The sequence below is a fragment of the Puma concolor genome, chromosome B3, assembly GCF_028749965.1.
Source record: "Puma concolor isolate L17-30 chromosome B3, mPumCon1.1.hap2, whole genome shotgun sequence".
NCBI classification, from domain to species: domain Eukaryota; kingdom Metazoa; phylum Chordata; class Mammalia; order Carnivora; family Felidae; genus Puma; species Puma concolor.
This window is the reverse complement of record NC_141672.1, coordinates 16,359,363-16,379,006: the sequence shown is the minus strand read 5'-3', so window position 1 is coordinate 16,379,006 and position 19,644 is coordinate 16,359,363. Positions and strand designations below refer to the sequence as shown.

Below are 19,644 nucleotides of genomic sequence, written 5' to 3'. Positions count from 1 at the left end.
TTGGGATTCTGTCTCCAGCTCTCTCTGCCCCTCCCCCACTCTGTCTCTATCTCTGTCAAGATAAATAAACTTTTTTTTTTTAATGTTTATTAAGAGAGAGAGAGACACAGAATCTGAAACAGGCCCCACGCTCTGAGCTGTCACCATAGACACAGGGCTCGAACTCTGAACGGTGAGATCACGACTTGAGCTGACGTTGGATGCTCAACCAACTGAGCCACCTGGGCGCCCCAAAAAAATAAACTTTAAAAAAATAAATAAATAACAAATGAAATAACCTTGTTGGTGAGAAGCAGAATGCAGAGTTCTGTTTAAAGGTGAAAACTGGCCTAACATAATTTGTTGAACTCATTTTCTCTAAATCTACGGTTGATTTTGCAATTCCTAAGAGACAGAAACATTCTCCTGGAGAACAGTAAACCCTAGAGTAGACGAATCAATTCCAATCTCTATGAACAAATGCTTCAATGTTCTAATCAATGATACACAAAAACTGAAAAAGAAAAGAATATTCAAAATTATCTCCATGGTCCAGTTGTAAGCAAAGGAATCTTTTTACTTAGCATTAATTCATGCCTGTCTGATTTTGATGTAATAAAACCTCACAGCAAATATTATCTTGGTCACAAAGAAAGTCGTGAAACATTCAGTAACTGTTTACTCTTGAGGTACGTTTTCAGTACAATGAAAGCAGTCAGAGTCTCATGTGCACATGTACTGGTAGATCTCCTCTAATTTAAAGCCATCAAATATCAAGACTGCTGTAGATGGCTGGAAGAAGGTCAAGAATAACATTCAGAAACAAGCAAAATCAACATTTACTCTAAAGTTATCTGTTAGATTTGCCTCAATAACACTCATTTGTGATGATTAAATGTATTCGAAAATTCACTAACATCTCAAGAAGGCACTTTTGTAGCATTATATGGATGGCCCCAGGAGGCATACCGGGTCCATATGTCTCGTACGTACCCTCTCGTCATTGGTGGCTCTGGCAGGCACTTCCTTTCCTTCATCCGGCAGAGGCAGTCGAGACAGGGAGAGTCCATTTAGGGCAGCCAATTTGAGAGGACCAATTTTCTTTGCATCTACCCGGCTCTTTTTCATTCCCTATAAAAATATTTGTATGTATATATGAAATATACACAAATACAACCCCCTTGAAAAGAAATTCCAACGGACTGAAGACTGGAAACAAATGGAAGGAGTGTTCAACCAGAGGAGAGATTATACTCCACACACACACACACACACACACACACACACAACAAACATTGGGAGGAAGACATTCCTTTCAAGGCCAGAGCCCTGATAAGTCTTCCAGATAGATTTTGAAATGCAATTGGTTTCAAGGCTCTGTTGTAATGTAAGGTGAGGCTCCAGGCAGACAGCATTCCTTCAAAGAGCTCCCAAATTTCAAAACATGACACACACACAAATCAGTGGCCGTCCACAAAAAGGGTTTTAAATGCAGTTGTGTGATTGCCAATAGGCTTCCGTAATTTTTTAAAAATATGTATTAGCTCTTTAAATCATTCTGAAAAAATTACATGTTTTCTGTGCTCACCCTCTCTATTCTATTCTACCTTCTGCTGCAGACTTGTGTGACCTAGGCTGGATCACGACACCTCTCAGAACTGCACGTTTTTAACCAGGAAAATAAAACAGCACCGAGAGCTCCATCGTGTCACGCCAGGGGGCTGGGGGGCACAGGACAGGCTATCTGCCTCCTGAAAATGTGTGTTTCCTAAAGTGACTACTAACATAATGATCTTCCTCTCTAAGGCAGACAAGCCCGGGACCACCAAGTCTACTCAGGTATTTTCTACACCCCCTCAGAAGCCATAATAATTACAACAGTGGCCCTCGTTTGACAGAAATGGTTTTCTCAGTTGTCTCACCAGGAAATGAGTTTTATTCCAGCTCTACCAGCCAGGGAGGGAGAGGAGGGGAGGGAGGAAGGCTAAAAGGCCGCTGCATAGGCTAAAATGTCAGGATTCTGCCTTGTGCAGGAAACCCCAGGATGCTGCTGCCTAACAAATGGCAGGGGGGCTGGGGAGGGGCTTATAAAGTCTGCAAGTTTCCATGGTGCAAATACTCCCACCACGGCCAATTTCAAGCTGCCAACATAACATCAAGTGGCTCACAAGACTCCTGAAAATTCAAGCCCGCTCTCGCCAGCCAGTACGAGGTGGCTCCAGCTGTCCTCTGCCTGAGAATGAGCCAGAAGGGCCCACTGCACCACATGCCGGATAAAACTGACTGCGTGGAAGGTCAGTTCCAAAGCCAGTATTTGAAGAAAGGCGCACGGAGTCTAAGCTAGTACTGTCCTCAGAGTACAGACACGTGGTGTTCGGGGCACAGCCACCCCATGGTTTGTGTGAGAACCGCCACCCAGACGGGGGCTGCACGGGAGGAAAATCTGTCCCTAGCTATGGGAGCACTCCAACCAGTCCACTGGTTTTCAGATAACAATCAAGTTCCTGGAGGTGGAGAAGGGTGGAGAACTCTCAAATGTTTCTGCTTGTCTGCAATTTAGTTCATTGTTTTTAATATTAATACTAAACTCCTGTAACCTCAATTCTCACTGGGATGTGGACTCAGTTTGTTGGATGATGAAGATAATGGCAACCCCACGTTACTATGGGGAGTCTCAGGGGCTTAGCAGGGGCTAGAGTTCTCCAATTCTTAGGAAGTCAGTATGATGCAACCTCCCAGTAATAAGCTAACTTCGACTGAGCATTTTCTATGCTCTAGGACCTCAGTTTATCCCACAACAACTCTCTGGGGCCAGCTTCAGTTACAAGTGAAAAAATAAGTCAGAGAGAAGCAGCTTGCTCAAGGTCACATAGATGTCTTTTCATATATGGTCATCAGTGTCAGAACAATAAAAAATTTTCTTTAAAGTCAGTTATGCCCCATCATAGAATTTAGAAAGCATTTTTCAGGCCTAACCTTATGTGGGACTTAGCAGGCAGAGCAGAGGTGACTGTACCCATGCTACAGATGAAGAAGATGAGATTCTGGTGCTGCCGGGTCCAGCCCACTGGGCAGAGAACTAATAAATGGAAGGATCTAGCCTCAGATCCAAATTCTTCCACTCTTAGGTCCTACACCTTTCCCCCAAGCCATAGCTGCCATACACACTCTTCCAGTAAAGGAGAATCCGTTATGCCAAAGAAATAATCCAGTCACAGATCTGTACTAATACTAGGGGCCTTACAAGTCAAAGAGGAAAGGGTGCCTGGGGGCTCAGTCGGTTACGTGTTTGACTTTGGCTCACGTCATGATCTCATGGTTGATGAGTTCAAGCCTCGAGTCGGGCTCTGTGCTGACAGCTTGGAGCTTGGAGCCTGCTTCGGATTCTGTGTCTCCTTCTCTCTCTCTGCCCCTCCCCTGCTCATGCTCTCTCTCTCTCTCTCAAAAATAAAAAATAAACATTAAAAAAAAAAGTCAACAAGGAAGAAAACTTGTAATTTTAGAGAAGCAAGCTGATCAAAGTCCTCAGATTTAGGGGATCTTACTAGATCCCATTCAAAAGGGACAATAAGCTTGCACAGTGGACTCACTCAAAACAAGTATCATTTGGAGAAGTGACTCAGGTCACACATAAAAATGATGGAAAATTCTGGGGTGCCTGGGTGGCTCAGTTAGGCGTCTAACTTTGGCTCAGGTCATGATCTCACCCTCTGTGAGTTCAAGCCCTGCATCAGGCTCTGTGCCGACAGCTTAGAGCCTAGAGCCTGCTTCGGATTCTGTGTCTCCCTCGCTCTCTGCCCCTTTCCCACTTGCACTTTCTCTCTCTCTCTCTCTCTCTCTCAAAAAAAATAAACATTAAAAAAAAAATGATGGAAAATTCTCAATATAATTAGGGAAAGAGGATTAAGTATGAAAGGGCCCTGTCCAGCTGGCTCAGAGACTTGGGTAGCATTACCTTTTGGAGACACATCCACACCCAGCCCCCACCGTGAATCACTGATCATGAACCCTTACCTTCCACTCCAGCTGACCTGAGACATTGGTCTTTACTGCTCAGGTAGATACACATGTAATCTTAAGAAAAATTGAAAATAAGCTTAAAATTCAACCCCCCGATTCATTAAAAGCAAACACACTCTTGTCAAGTAGCTTCAGTCTACCTCTGCTAATTTATTTCATACGCACTGTAAAATTGTGTGGATTTTCTTCCCAGTTTATGAAGATCCTACTATACTTGTGCTGGGTCCTGAAGTCTGCATATGCGAACTATCAGAGGTGGGGGAGGAGTCCTAGCTGCTGGGCGCTGACAGGAACTGGGAGACAGGATGGACAGGCTAATTAATGGCTTTTGCCAGATCCGAGGGCAGGGCCAGGGGAGGGCGTGCAGGCAGTGAGGGGCCAGAAGCCTGAGCGATGAAGCAAGAGGATTTAGAGCCACCACGCTTCCATGACAAAAGCACGAATGCATGGCCAAGGCTTGGGGACTCAGAAAGTTTCCGTGGAAAGCCAGAAAACAGCAAGGCTTAGAAAAACAATAGCTACTTAATAAAATATTATATACATTATACCTCAATGCAGAACAGCATAACCGACAAGAAAATAGGTTGCAGAGATAAGCATGGGTTTAAAATTCCAGTTCAGCCACCCACTAGCTGTGTAACCTTGGAAAAGTTACTAAACATCTCAGAGTCTGTCCTCTCTTCTGAAGGAACAATAGGCCTGTTGTAAACCAGAGAGGCCTCGGCACATGGCAAGTGCTCAGGGGATGGCAGCTAGAGATGATGTTATGTATGCTCTTTTATATTTTGCCCCACATAAGCAAGTGCTTAACTGCAGGTTATATGCTATACTGAGTATCAAAGAGCTGCATTTTCTCCAAGGGACCTTCCTGGGATCCTCGTTCACTTAATCTTTCTTTGAAAGAGACCTGGGGCTCTCGGGGGCCTGGGTGGCTCATTCAGGTAAGCATCTGACTTTTGGTTTCAGCTCAGGTCATGATCTCACGACCGGTTTGTGGGTTCCAGCCTGGCATGGTGCTCCAGGCTGACAGTGTGGCGCCTGCTTGGGCTTCTCTCTCTTTCTGCCCCTTCCCTGCTGGCTCGCTCTCTCACTCTCTCTCTCTCAAAATAAATACGCGTTCTTAAAAAATTAAAAAAATAAAGACCTGGAGCTTTCAAGGGTTTTGTCTTGACAAAGTGCCACCTTCCTAACTCCAGAATCACTCTTCAGTCCTCAGAGATCACACACATGGAATTCAAGCAGTATCCACACACTCGGACATCAGCAACACTTCTCTCCAGGGATGCTGCTCTCAGACACCATGCAGCCCCCCGCTGCTGCATCAGCACAGTGTTTCTAACAAGTGGCTAACAAAGCAACCTCGCCTAAAGCGGGTGAAAGCTTAACTTCCTTTTCCTTAAGGCTGCATTGGCCAAACCTTTCATTTATTCTTTCCTCTCCATTCCAGAGCCTCTCGCGTTAACATTTTCACTTCACCTAATTATCTCCAGCAAAACCACTAAAATTCTAACCGATCCAACTGATCCCCCTCATTTCCATAGATAATCCTCAAACTCAAAGTATTCCAAATAGGTCCAGAAATAGCGCATGGGGGTGGGAGGCATGGGGGGATGAGAAGAACTCCAAGAGACAAAGCCGAACTGCCAGGAGTCAGTCAAGGACAGGACCCGGCCACACACTCGCCACACATTCATCTTACCCCTAGCGGCGGAAGGCCTTCCACGACGTTCTTCTTTCCGGAGAGGAGATCTGACACCGGCCGCTGCTTCAGGGAGTCCCTCCTGGCTCGGTAGCGCCCCGACGTGGTGAGATCAGATTCGGACATGGAGGGCGTGAGCAGCCCCTCTCTGCGGGGTCGAAGGGCCTCCCCGAGATGGGGCCCGGGCTCGCGGCCGTGCAGGGGGCCCGGGCCCAGAGCAGCGGGGACCGGGGCGCAGGGCCCACGGGCCGGGCCAGGCGGAGGCTCGGGGGAGTGGCGGCCCCGCGGCGCGCGGGCCGGCAGCAAGGGCACCTCCAGCATGGCCACGTCCTCCTCCGGGTCCTCCTCGTCCTCGCTGCTGTGGATCAGCATGGTGGCGTCCGAGAGAGACTTCTTGTGGCCATAGCCCAGGCCTCCCCGCTCCTCCGCCTCATCCCGCTCGGCCCTCTCGGGGAAGCCGCCGGGCTGGGAGCCCGCGGAGACAGGCCGCGGTGGCGGCGGGTCGGCGGCCGAGGCGGACAGCGTGCGCTCCTTCAGCCGCAGGCCCTCGAGGCTGTGCGCCAGCCCGGCCACCTCGATGCTGTTCCTCTTGTGCAGGTGCGCGCGCCGGGCGGCCGTGAGCGGCTCGCTGACCTCCTGCAGGGAGTGCGCCACCGGCAGGCTGGCCTCCTGGAACGTCTGCACCGAATGGTGCACGCGCCTGGTGATGAGGTCGGGGTTGCTGCTGCTGATGTACGGGTGGCGGGACAGGTCCGGGGTGCTGTTGGCCGGCCGCGGGGGCGGGTAGGGCGGGGGCGGGCGGTACACCTGCGTGCGCATGATGTTAGGGGCCGGGTAGTCCTGCGCCTGCAGCTGCACGTTGGTCAGCTCGGGCACGCTGACGGCGCCCGCCACGGGCCGACGCTCGGCGGGGTGCGGGTACGGGGACGGGCTGTGGAAACTGTAGTTGAGGCTGAACGGGTAGTGCGCCGACTGCGGGGAGGCGAAGTGCGCGTGCTCCCGAATCTCCGGCTGGCTGTAGACTAGCGCGTCGGGCCGGCTGTAGGCGTACGAGCTGCCGATGTTGAGGTTTCGCAGCGAGCGGCTCTGCCTTTCGGCGGGCACCATTCCCCGGTTGAGCTGCTTCATGACCGTCTCGTAATCCGGGGTCGGGCGGTACGACGGCGGGATCAGGGCACTGTGGCGGTGTGACGGCACGTAGTCGGGCCTCATGACGTCACTCCCAGTGATGCTCGGGTTGGAGGACATGGGGGAGGGCTGCAGGTAGGGCTGAGGGTTGTTCAGGGAGTTGGTGCTGTGCGCGCTGTATACGCTGCCGTTTCGGATCCGACCGCTGAGGTCAATCTGGGCTCGATCCAGACTCGTCTGGGAGTGGCAATAGTATCCATTCTGATTGGTGGCAAAGAGGTTATCTGGGAAACAAACACATTTAAAGCGAATGAGCTGGACCAGTTACTCTAGGCGGAAACTGAGATGTGCCCTGAACGCTGCTGACATTTTCAGTGTCGTTTACAAAAATCCATGCAGAAATGACCTGGCTTTACCCGGACTATCTGAATGACCGTGGGCACACTTTCTGGAGCCCGGGTGTCCTCATCTATAGAATGGTGATAGTTCTGCCTGCTCTAAGGGTGGTACTCAGCATCTCAACAACCCCCCCCCCCCACTCCGCCCCAGTAAAGATTAACCAAATCTAAGTCCAATATTAAGAGTGCAGTTGTCTTTTTCTGAAAATCAAAAATGTGTTTTACTAGAGATGAAACAGACTTTCTGGAATTCTGGGTAGCTGGAGGCAGAGACACTGTTCAGGGCATTGGGCCACTAAACTGCTCCCTTCCCCTGGTGGGGATGTGGCCTTGCTGATGTTGAGCTAGTTCAAGTACCAACCATCTATAAATACCTCCTTAAGTGGAATTCTAGGTTGTTTATGGGTTCTTCTAGAATGAAGACAGAAAGACAAGAACTCTGCGGGTTCTGCTTCTGCAGGTCCAACAGTGTCATCAGTTGCTATATACCTCACCAGGGCCCAGAAGCCAGGGAGAATCATCCTAAGCTAGTCACCCCTCTCCCCCACTGCCCGCTCTAGCCCCCGTGCTCCAGTGAGATGGGGATCCACAGCTAGCAGAATCAGGAGCACCATCTCTTCTACAATGGCTGCCTGTGTGCCAGGTAAGGCTGGATGGAGGCATGTTTCTTCTGTCCAATCTGTGGTTCACTGGAAACACCATCACTATTGAGGGTGATTTCTCATGCTTCAAAGAGCAGCAGTCAGGTCCGTCAGGGAACAGTTGGCTTTGAAAAGTATTATTTTTGGGATTACAGAGCTGTGTGATGGTTTAGTGACTAGTGGTTATCGAAGTGAATATGTCAGTCTAGCGTATGGACTTTCCTCGGGTGGCACGCAAGCCAAGTAGAAACAGGGCTCAAACACACACTGTATTCTCCCTGCTGACACCGGTGCCTCACCGTCCTGCACTCTTCCCACACCTGGAATGCTTTGCGACCTCGGAGTCCCTGGAGTCACTGGCACCACAGCCTCTCCCTGGTCCTTACTCCAGCCTGTCTGCACTGGCCTGATACCCACCCCTTCTGGTCTCCCTGCCTGCAGGCTCCTCCCTGCACCCCACAGGACATCCCTTTGGGAGCCCGTGTGTGCAGAAGACTATGCTGAGCACTGATGTGGGTAAAAGATGGGAATCCAGGTGAGTAAAGGGGAAAAATGTATATGAAAGTCACAATTCAAGGACATGTTACACTACAAGGAGATAAGTGTGACGGGTCCACGCGGGAGGAGAGAAGGATCACTTCCAGCTTGGGCTGGGTTGATGGGGACAGGGAGGACAGAATCAAGAACACCCTCACAAAAAATACAGCATTCAAGTGGCCTTTGGGGCAGTGGGGAGGGCCTGCCTGGCTTTCAGCAGCAGCCAGTCAGCCAGTGGGTGCAGGATTACCCTTCCTCACCCCACGGCCTATGCCAGGCATGGTCATATGACTAGCAGAGCTCAAGGGAAAGGGAGCAGAAGATTGAGAGACAGTTTCCATGCCCCCCTGCCCCCACCACCCTGACCAGTGTTCTAGATGGAAGAGGCCCCTCCAGCAGGAACACAGGGGCAGGCAGGTGGAGAGCAGAGCCCTCCTGCCTGCGCACGACAGCCAGGTAACCTGAGCAAGAAGTCACCTTTACTGCATGGGCCACAAGAGTTCCCACAGCCTAGCCTCACCGACCCGAGGGGAACCAGGCACGTGGGCAGGAGAGTACACTACGGGGTCGTGTCAGGGCAAAGGGCGTTCTGAGTGACAGGGCAGCTCGGACAAGGCTGGGAGACCACTTGTGGAGGGCATCCTCGGTTCGTTCGGCTGGAGCACAGCGGGAAGAAGACTGGAAAAGGAGTGTTGGGAATCTGCATGGAGAGGGTGGCACCCCAGGCAGAGGAATGAGAGGAATGGGGAGATGAGAAGAGCCCGGCACTCTCATGTCCAGCAAACTGGGGAGAGTGCAGGCTGAAGATGGGGCTACAGCTAGCCATGGGGCTGGACTAAACCAGGAGAAAAAGGCCAGGGAGACGGAAGGGATATATGGAGCTAGAGGCAAAAGCATGTGTAACGACTGGGTGTTGAGGGCAAAAAAAAAAAAAAAAAAAAAAAAAAGGCCAAATTACATGCAGTTTGGAATCCAAGTAACCAGGACAGCGACTTCATCACAAAGATGAAATAAGGACAAGGGGGAGAGGGACAGGCTTATGGGGAAGAGTGATGAGCTGAAATTTAACGTTTTCATTTTCAGCTCATTGTAATCGCGGATACCGTAAGCTAGCACCCCACGGAGGGCTGTCCGTGTAGTGGCCCCTAAACTGTGACTCTGAGACAGATGGCAGTGCAGGGCCCAGGACCAAGGACAGGTGGGAAACACAGATGTGACAACCGTCCCTGCTGAAATCTGAAACGTGGATGGGCTGCTGTGGGAGCCTGCCCAGGGAGGGAAGAAGGCCACAGGCAGACGTTCCCAGGCAGCGAACAACGCTGATGGCACAGGAGGAGGAGGGGAGGGAAAACCAGAGCACTGAAAAGAGACTGTTCAGGAGAGAAATCTGGGACGTGCTGGTGAGGAGGACGCGTGGGGCGCTGGGGACCTGGGAGGGCAGCGGAAGGAATAAACGGGTAACAACCACACAGGCACTACTCTCAGAAGCAGCAGGCGGAAAAGGGAAGGGAACAGTAACTCCGACCACTGGTGGAAGAGAGAGGCGTGGCAAGGACAAAGTATTAGGATATCTGCAGACCGAGGAAAAGGGCAGAGTGGTGAAGTAACTCTAACAATGCAGAGAGAAGAGTCTTTACCCAGAGGTGGGGCACCTGGAGGTGCAGAACCAGACGAGGGCAGGGTGCAAGGAGAGGGCAGTGAGGAAGGCAGAAAATACCCTGAGGTGCACACTCTGGGAATCCACACCCTGAAGCGCTGTTCCCCTATGGCCTACCAGCCTACCTCACTGGAAATTGTCATCTGTGCACGTAAGGCCCGCACACAACACACTCACAACCTACCTCTGGTCCCTTCACACATCACTTCTACCAGTTTCCTACGCGAGAGTCCAACCATACCCCTCCTCTCCCCAATGCCCTTCCTCATTCTGTGCCATGGCATCCACTGTCCCCCCCAAACCAGGGGTAGCAATCCCAATCAACTGCCCGCCTCTCTCTCCAGCTGTCTAAATCCACCCGTCTTTCCAGAAAGCCCTTCTCAATCTCCCCAACAGGATGAGACTCTCTTCACATAATTGCTTGCCCTCTCCCCTCAAAACAATCACGTTCTCTTTGTATTTATTTGTGTACTAGTCTTATCCCCTACTATTAAAGTTTCTTAAGATGTGGAACTACTTCTCTGCACTCAATCTCCTTGGCTTTTAGAGCCCTGTACACAGGGTAGAGAGTAAATGTCTGTGAATGAATGCTTGACATTCAGCTTTGGAGGCACTGCCTTAAATACAGCTCGCTCTACTAATCAAGTGAAAAATAAAAATAAATAAATAAAAATAAAGTTGAAATGTTTAAAGCTTTACAATGGGAAGCTCTCGGGCAGGAAAAAAAAACAAAACGAGCTTGGGATATCTTGTGCCAGAAACAAGGAAGCACTCAAAGGCTAACGGGGGAGTATCAGCAGGACACAGGAGCCGGCCGAAAGGAGCTCCCATGGGCCGAACTCTGGATCATCTGGGTATCAACATCTGATACTGCATATTGCGACACATTTTGAGAAACTGAATCTAATGGCAGCTCCTTCTACGAATCCAGGATGGCTATAACCGTGAAAACAATTGCAAGGTAACATCAGCCAAAAACTGTCCTGGCTCCAAGATCTCCAAGTCTTCATAGATTTATTCAGAGTATAATAATTTTATACAGCATTTCAGAAATAGTGTACTTTACCTTGGGAGGAAGTGTATGGTTCTGTATAATGTCCATTATAATGCAGCTGGGGTTGGGGAGGCATCACATAGGACTGGGGCTTAGGCTAAGGAATGGAAAGTTGGAAACAGAGTTAAAATACATTGCTACCTATGTAATATATGTAAAGTAAGTCTCTGCTGGTTTCTTTCTTTCCATTAAAAAACTTCTAAGGAAGTTAAATATATTATATAGAAAATACACATGGAGACCCTGTAGCTCTTACCATATTTATCACTTTCAGTGTCTCCCAGAATGACAATGCCAAGCCCTGTACAGTGGTATCAGACATCAGAGATCACAAGAAAACAAGCTGTATCCAAAAAGTTAAGAGCAAAAAGGAACAAAGTTTCCTGAATTCTTATAAAAACATGTGAATATAAAAAGCTTTTATGTAGTATATTTAACCTTCTCAGGCAAAATTAGCTAGTATTTTAAAGCAAAGATTACTCTTTGCTAATAGTCGAAAATTGTAGTATTAGGTTGGACCTAATATTTAAATGTGTAATAACATAAATATTACATAAATATTAAGCTCAGCCTACTGCCGTTTCTTTGGTTAAAAACAATCTAATACCAGCACACTTTTGTGGTCCAACTAAAAATTAACACTATCCAAAGGATCTTTTATTAAGGAAGATGACATCACTAAAAGAAAAAAAAGCAATCATAATTTTCCTTCTTTCTTACCAGAGACACCCTTGAAGATGACCTCCTCCGAATTGGGTTCACTGTGACAGTCTGGGTTTGCCTGTAAAAATAAGACATATCACTGAGACATACGTACACATAGTTTTCCTAATTTTGCCAAAGTAAATCAATAAGAAGGTAAAATGATAAATCTGCTAAAGTAAAAAGAAGATAAAACTAACCCAATCATAAATTAGAGAAAAGGAAGGAGACTCTCTTGTCCTCACTTGGGGCCTCCCTACTCTGTGGCTACCCAGAAACCCCCCTCGCCCCCCCTCCAGGGTTTGAGCCTCCTGATGCAGCAACGTCTGCCTGGACAATGAGAGGATCAGCAGGTACGTCTTTTCCCGGTCTATCAGGTAGAACCTCTGGAATGAGCATAAGCAGAGAGGGAAAGTGGCAAGGCTTGATCACCCACAAACATGTCACAGAAGCAAGATTCGGTGCGCACGTATCTCTCCCTTGGGCCTGGGTTAGCTCTGGGCACCTCCACTAACAGTCCTGAGGGATAACCACCAAATGCCAGCCCAGAAGCCTGAAGCAATGGGACAGGCCTGTAGCTAAAATCTGCTAACCACATCCTACAAACATAATCAAGAGGGGAGTTTATAACTTTGGTAACTTAATCCGGATTTCCTGTAAGAAACTAAGAGAAAACAAAAAATAGAAAATTTGGTTCAGTGGGCCCGTGGTACACGCATTTGGCTTTTCTATGCAAGAAACTTCTCTCTGCTTTTATTTTTTTTAATGTTTTTAAGTTTATTTATTTATTTTTAGAGAGACAGAGACAGTGCAAGTAGGGGAGGGACAGAGAGAGAGGGGGAGAGAGAGAGAGAGACAGAGAGAGAGACAGAGAGAGAGAGAGAGAGAGAGAGAGAGAGAGAGAGAGAGAGAATTCCAAGCAGGCTCCATGCTGCCAGTGCAGAGCCCAATGCAGGGCTCGAACTCACGAAACTGCGAGATCATGACTTGAGCCGAAACAGAGTCAGATGCTCAACTGACTGAGCCACCCAGGCATCACTGATTGGTTTTAAGTGTATTTTTTAGAAACAAATGAGAATATTAACAAGTGCAGACTGACATTTATCAGATAATTTGAGATTTTAAACTATTCCCATCAAGTTCCATCTTTGAATAAATAATTACATCAAAAAGGAACAAGACACAAAAAAACCCATGTGTAATTTTATCACTTAAAATTTTTTGTAATGTTTATTTATTTTTGACACAGAGAGAGTGCGAGTAGAGGGAGGGGCAGAGAGAGGGGGAGACACAGAATCTGAAGCAGGCTCCACACTGTCAGCACAGAGCTTGACGCAGGGCTTGAAGTCACAAACCGTGAGATCATGACCTGCACCAAAGTCAGATGCCCAACCGACTGAGCCACCCAGGCGCCCCTAATTTTATCACTTTTAAAGAGTCAGGATGTTTTTGTTTTATGTGCGATTTATTGCAAATAAGATCTAGGAACCTAAACATAGGATTTTTGGCTTTGTTGAGACTTACATAATTTTCTCAAAGCACTTTTTAATTAAAAAAAAATTTTTTTTTTAAGTAAGCTCTATGCTTAATGGGGCTAGAACTCACAACCCCAAGATCAAAGAGTTTGTATGCTCTACTGACTGAGTCACCCAGGAACCTCTCAAAGCACTTTTTTTTTAATTGATGAAATAAATACGTAAATGTTTATTTATTTTTGAGAGAGAGAGAGAGAGAGAGAGAGAGGGACCATGAGCAGGAGGGGCAGAGAGAGAGGCAGACACAGAATACGAAGTAGGCTCCAGGCTCTGAGCCGTCAGTACAGAGCCCAACGTGGGTCTGGAACCCATGAAATGTGAGATCATGACCTGAGCTGAAGTCGGATGCTTCCCAGGTGCCCCACAAAGAACAAAGGTTTTTTCAAAAAAACCTTCCACCATCTGTTTCTGGGTCATGAGCTTATGTGACACATAAATACTAATTACAAAAGTATTTTGTGACCTTTGGTTATAGTGTTCTAAGGACTAATTACTAGAAAATCCAGAATCACAAGGTAAACACTCAGTCCATTTAATCAACAAATTTACCATAATCTTAGCATCCTAACAATTAGTATCCTATATTCAAACCCTGAAAATTAGCTTATTTTTATAAGACTTTTGAGATAAAATAAAACTAATGTTTATTATTTCTGATTAAAAGCCATCACCAAATTGGGGCACCTGATGGATGGGTCAGTCTGTTAAGTGTCTGGCTCTTGATATCAGCTCAGATCATGATCTCAGGGTTCATGAGTTCAAGCCCCGCATTGGGCTCTGCGCTGACAGTGCAGGGCCTGCTTGGGATTGTCCCCCTCTCTCTGTCCTTCCCCCACTTGCTCACGCACGCGCTCTCTCTCTCTCTCTCTCTCTCAATATAAATAAATAAATAAAACTTTAAATTAAAAAAAAAAAAAATCACCAAATTAGAGGACACTTATATTTACAACTACATGGATGGAACTAGAATCTATTATTATGCTAAGCGAAATAAGTCAATCAGAGAAAGACAAATACCATATGATTTCACTCATATGTGGAATTTAAGAAACAAAACGGATGAACATCTGAGAAGGGGGAGTGGAAAGAAGAGAGGGAAACAAACCACAAGAGACTCAATGATACAGAACAAACTGAGGGTTGATGGAGGAAGGTGGATGGGGGATGGGCTGGATGAGTGATGCTAAGGAGGGCACTTGTGATGAGTACTGGGTGTTGTATACAAGTGATGAATCACTGAAGTCTACTCCTAAAACCAATACTGTACTGTATCTTAACTAAAATTTAAATATTAAAAAAAAGAAAGAAAAAAAAGAAAAGAAAAAACTGTCACCAAATATTAGGCTTTAATGAAACTAGGGTGGTACCGACTCAGTGACAACGTTAGAATAAGGGAACATAAGAGCAATCTGAAAAATGGTCCCCCCCCCCCCCAAATAAAAACTGCTTCTGTGATAAAGGGGATACTCCAGCTCAGCAGAGAGAAGGTAGGTTTTTGGTACAATGGACCATTTATAAAAAGTTCAAGTGTCATTAAAACCATCTAAGAAAGCACGTTGACATGCATTTAAAAGTTAGAAATTTAAATATGAAGTCATAAGTGAACTTACAGAAAACATAAATTCTTCTATTATATATCATAGGCTGAAGATCTATCTAAACATAAGACCAATAAGAAATTACAAAGAAAAAAAAACGAGTGCTCATCAGGAACTTAATATCAGGTGACTACAACTGCTTTTTTACTAGTTGATTTTTTTAAATTAAATGCTTTTTGTAATAATTTTCTTTCATTATCATCAAAATGTGTTAAGGTTGTTGCTAAAGAAGAAGTGTCTCTTTTCCAAAGAATATTCCATCTGCCAGAATTTATGTAACTCAACAACGACACAACCGATGTGAATTCTGTCAGGCTGCAAGAATACCTGTTAACAACCACCAAAGCATTATCGGTCCTAATTGAGGCCTCCTCGGGGAAACAAGGTGGGAAGGTGCACCGTGTTGTTTTATTGAACGCTCACTCACTGTACATTAAAACACTCCTTAAAATCAGCATCCACGATCTGAAGGCATTTTGTAGCCTTGAAGTTTACTTTGCCTCTGCTTATTCCCCATAGGTTTAGGCAGAAGTGGGTCCTCTGAAGCTCGCATTTAGTCCACTGTCCAAACGGACTGAACTTTTAAGGTACTATAAATTCAAAATTCAGAGACGGGAAGAAAGGGCTGGTAGAGTACAACAACATGTCCCGAGTTGCCCAGCCTCGGGCAAAAATAAAACTTGAATGTGTTAAATTAAAAATGCAGAGATGCAGAGCTTAGAAGCATAAGCAGGAACTCCCACACGCGATATCTATTTTGGCGCCCTTGCTGGGAGCACCCGGTGTGGAAGCGACTCTGCCCGCTGCAGATGCTGCTTCTTGCTAAACACAAACAAACTGAACATGTCTTTCTCCCGCCAAACGGTCTGGCTAGGCAGACTTGCCATCGGTTCTAATAGTCTATCTCCCCTCCCCTTTCTTCCTGCTGCCGTTCTTGTAAATGCAGCTTACTGAGAGGTCAGCCATCCTTACCTGAGTGTACAAGAGAAAATGGCATAACTGCTGGTTGGTGTTTTCCAGACTCTGGGGGCAGTTACTGTGCTGATGGGTGCTGCTAAAAATGAGACAGCCGAAGAACTCTTAGGGGAAAAAAAAATCACTGGAATGTGTGCACCGGAGAAGACAAACTAAGTATATGCTGCTGGCCCAGGTAAAATGAATATTACTTACTGAAGCAGCGCTAAGGGCTGAACGTGATTATTTCACGGAATCTGAACAACACCACCATAAAGGATGCCAGTTATTATCTGGATTTTACAGACAAGGAAACTTAGATTAAGGGAACTGCTCTTGGTCACATGACAAATAAGTAGCAGAACCGGCACTGGAACCAGGCAGGTCTGTCAGGTTATGGAGCGCATGCTCCTAGCGACTGATTATTTTCCCACCCCCTCCCCAGCCCCAGCCGATCTGTAAGCTCCATGGAGGCGCGAGGACATAAAGGTATCACTGGTGCCTGGCACAAAAGGAAGGCCTCAAATGTTTGCCAAACAAATGAGTGACACCGTGAGTGAAGGACTGAAGTAGATACCGATTACTGAGCATTTACAGTTGAGCTCGTTTCTTTTTTTTTTTTTTTTAAGTTTATTTATTCTGAGAGAGAGAGAGAGAGAGAGCGCGCAAGCAGAGTGGGGGACAGAGAGAGAATCCCAGGCAGGCTTCACACTGACAATGCATAGCCAGATGCGGGACTCCAACTCTTGAAACTGTGAGATCGAGTCAGACGCCTAACCAACTGAGTCACCCAGGCATGCCGGACTCCTATTTCTAAGAGCTGTCTCAATTTCGCTGTGTGAGCTTCCTTTCTTATTGGTTTATAGCTAGTGAAGAGGAGACTGTGGTGAATGAAAAATGTGTTGGATGGTGGAAATACCTACAAATGTTGGTCTCAATGACTTTCTCTGATGGGATAGGGTTACTCCATCTTCTTCCAGGCCTCCTCCAGGCTCTTCAAACCCTGCAGTGGGCTTACAAGAAAGTGCAGCCCCATTCCCCTCCAGGAAGCACCTCCTCCAGTCAGTGTTCTGGCCAGAGTTTCCAGAACAAAAGTGGGCACACGTACCAGCCCTGTGACTAGGCTCAGCAAGCAGCCTGCCGGTGACTGAAATTCAGCTTTCCCTCTAGACTAAGTCTCTTGAAACCTTTATCACATGGCTCTACAGCTTGGGGGATACCAACCTCCCCAAAAATGTTTCTCTCCCAGTCTTTTTCTCATATGAATTAGAGAGACTGATTACAGCAGGACCAATTCTGAGGTCTGGAAGAAGGTTTGTGACCTAACAGATTGACATTATTTCATTTAATTCCTAATCCAACCCTAAAGGAATAGTCACATTCTTCTCTCATTTAAAAAAAATTTTTTTTTAATGTTTTTATTTTATTTTTGAGAGAGAGACACAGTGAGAGCAGGGAGGGGCAGAGAGAGAGGGAGACAGAATGTGAAGCAGGCTCCAGGCTCTAAGCTGTCAGCGCAGAGCCCGACGAGGGGCTTGAACTCACAGACTGCAAGATCATGACCTGAGCCGAAGTCAGATGCCCAACCAATTGAGCCACCCAGACGCCCCATTCTTCTCTCATTTTTAAGGCTTGGGTGACATCAAAAGCTGATTCTGCTACTTAAAGTACCTTGCTTATTATTATTTTTAAAGCTTTATTTTGAAAGAGAATGCGCACGTGCACACGTGAGTAGGGGAGGGGCAAAGAGAGAGGGAGAGAGAATCCCAAGCAGGCTCTGTGCTGATGGCACAGATGCAGGGGCTCGAACTCACGAACTGGGAGATCACGACCTGAGCTGAGATCAAGAGTCTGTCGCTTAACCGACTGAGCCACCCAGGTGCCCCTAAAGTACCTTCTTTAAAAGTGGAGGGATGGAGCAAGTCATTCTATAAATTCTAAAATATACTCATCTGGGTCAAGTTTGGATGAATCAAATGAGGCCATCCAAAACACCATTTTATTATATGTCAGGACCAGCAGGGGGTGGGACGGAGGACAACACTCTAGGAGCAAAATCCTCTTTCTATACAAGTAGAATCATCTCCTGAGACCCCAGGTGCCCCAGGCTGACCCAGCCACCCAGAATCCACTGTCCAATTTCAGGCTTAATGCAGTTTCATCAGATGCCCATCACACTATCGGCTGACCCGTCTGGACCATGAGAATGAATCTACCAATACTTCAGGATCATTATAATATTAAATGTGACTGAACAGTCTAGGTTGAGAGCCTTAAAAGAAATGACCATAGGGGCACTGGGTGGCTAAGTCAGTTAAGCATCTAACTTCAGCTCAGGTCATGATCTACTAGTTTATGGGCTCCAGCCCTGTGTTGGGCTCTGTGCTGACAGTTTGAAGCCTGGAGCCTGCTTCAGATTCTGTGTCTCCCTCTCTCTCTGCCCCTCCTCTGCTCACGTGCTCTCTCTCAAAAATAAATAACATTAAAAAAATTATTTTTTTTAAAGAAATGACCATAAAATTTAAAGTTATTTTCAGTTTTATCACCCATCAAAACATTAAAAGCTAAGATTTCATTTACTTCACCTGAGAGCAAGTGCTGATAGTGAACTGTGTTAGTTTCCTACAGAATGAAGCAGGGATCCTCCATGAATGGCTCATGGATATGGACTTCCTTAAATGTACTGGATGTACAGAGATTAAAAACAAAATATGGAAAATACTCCTTCAAACATAATTATTTCATCTCTGAAACACTCGTATGTTTTCTTTATAAAGATATACAACTGAAGGCCCTATGAATGCAATTTTATTTATGTTTAGCAAGAAACAGCAATATGACTAAACTTAGATTTCTAAAACTGAATTTCTTTCTTTTCCATCTGAACTTTAAAATCATTAGCAGGTGATGATTTGCCAAAAAAAAACTCCTTAAGAAAAAAGGCATTAACACCAACCTATATGGATGCCTACTTGGAAAGAGATTGTAGTTTGCAGTTTATTCCAAATGATTGATTTGATTCTCCATTATTTTCCAGAGGAGGAATCACTGAAGAAATGATGGTTCAATATTATAAATACTCTTAAACTTATGAAAAGTTTGTGTTCTGACAGAGGGCGTATCTACTGCTTGGATCTCAGAACACTACTTCTGCATGAAAATAATGTCACACGTGATTAGGTAACCAGGCCAGTCCAGGAGAGCCCCAAATGTGACCGCTGTGGACTAGTAGCACCGCTGAATCTGGCCACCAGGGGAAGCACATTCATGCACAAATACATCCGGAGCCGCACGCCAGCAGCCGGCAGAGAAAGCAGGACTCCCCCTCCCGGTCAGTCAGTGCTTTGCACATCCCACCACCAGAGGAACAGTGGGACTCAGAGAAAAACATGCCTATGTGGTGTCCAGGGAGGAAGGGAGGGGAGGAGGACTGGGGCTGAGGGGCTAATCTTTAGCTGGCTCCCCTGCAGGGTCATCCCTGGTCATTTCCTTTTCCTTCCTGAGTCCCAAAGACGGGCCTGCCCTGTGCATGGTTATTCCTAACCAGTTTCTCTTCACACCTTGGCTCCCTATAAAACAGAAAGCACTTCCACAGCCTTTCCTCTTCCTTCCTGGCCTTAAGGGACAAATGTCCTTTCAAGATCCCCCCCCCCCCAAATTACAATCAGTAGTAAAAGGAAATCAACAAGGAACAAAAGGGCTCTTCTCCCCTCTCATACCCATCTCTCTCACTCAGGCTTCC

At 46.6% G+C, this 19,644-nt stretch overlaps 1 protein-coding gene and 1 long non-coding RNA gene across 7 annotated transcripts in view; one reads left to right on the top strand and one right to left on the bottom strand.

The window, feature by feature from the left end:
* Positions 1–19,644, bottom strand: part of PTPN21 (protein tyrosine phosphatase non-receptor type 21) — an 82,103-nt gene that overhangs the window by 6,649 nt on the left and 55,810 nt on the right. For all 3 annotated transcript variants that reach the window (XM_025919012.2, XM_086709052.1, XM_086709051.1), the window contains exons 11-14: positions 11,834–11,894; positions 11,126–11,210; positions 5,699–7,110; positions 973–1,110 (exon numbers count right to left, since the gene is read on the bottom strand). In XM_025919012.2, coding sequence (XP_025774797.1) covers positions 973–1,110; positions 5,699–7,110; positions 11,126–11,210; positions 11,834–11,894 — 1,696 coding nt within the window. The remainder of the gene's footprint in view (positions 1–972; positions 1,111–5,698; positions 7,111–11,125; positions 11,211–11,833; positions 11,895–19,644) is intronic.
* On the top strand, positions 4,669–19,494 carry LOC147579773 (uncharacterized). 4 transcript variants are annotated; one of them, XR_015252091.1, is made up of 9 exons: positions 4,669–4,940; positions 8,307–8,400; positions 9,486–9,802; positions 10,818–12,168; positions 14,994–15,074; positions 15,165–15,333; positions 15,468–15,535; positions 15,969–16,098; positions 18,940–19,494. It is a non-coding gene; the product is annotated as an uncharacterized LOC147579773 (long non-coding RNA). The 4 variants fall into 4 exon arrangements; XR_015252090.1 differs by having other exon boundaries at positions 4,671–4,940; positions 9,486–9,600; XR_015252089.1 differs by having other exon boundaries at positions 9,486–12,168.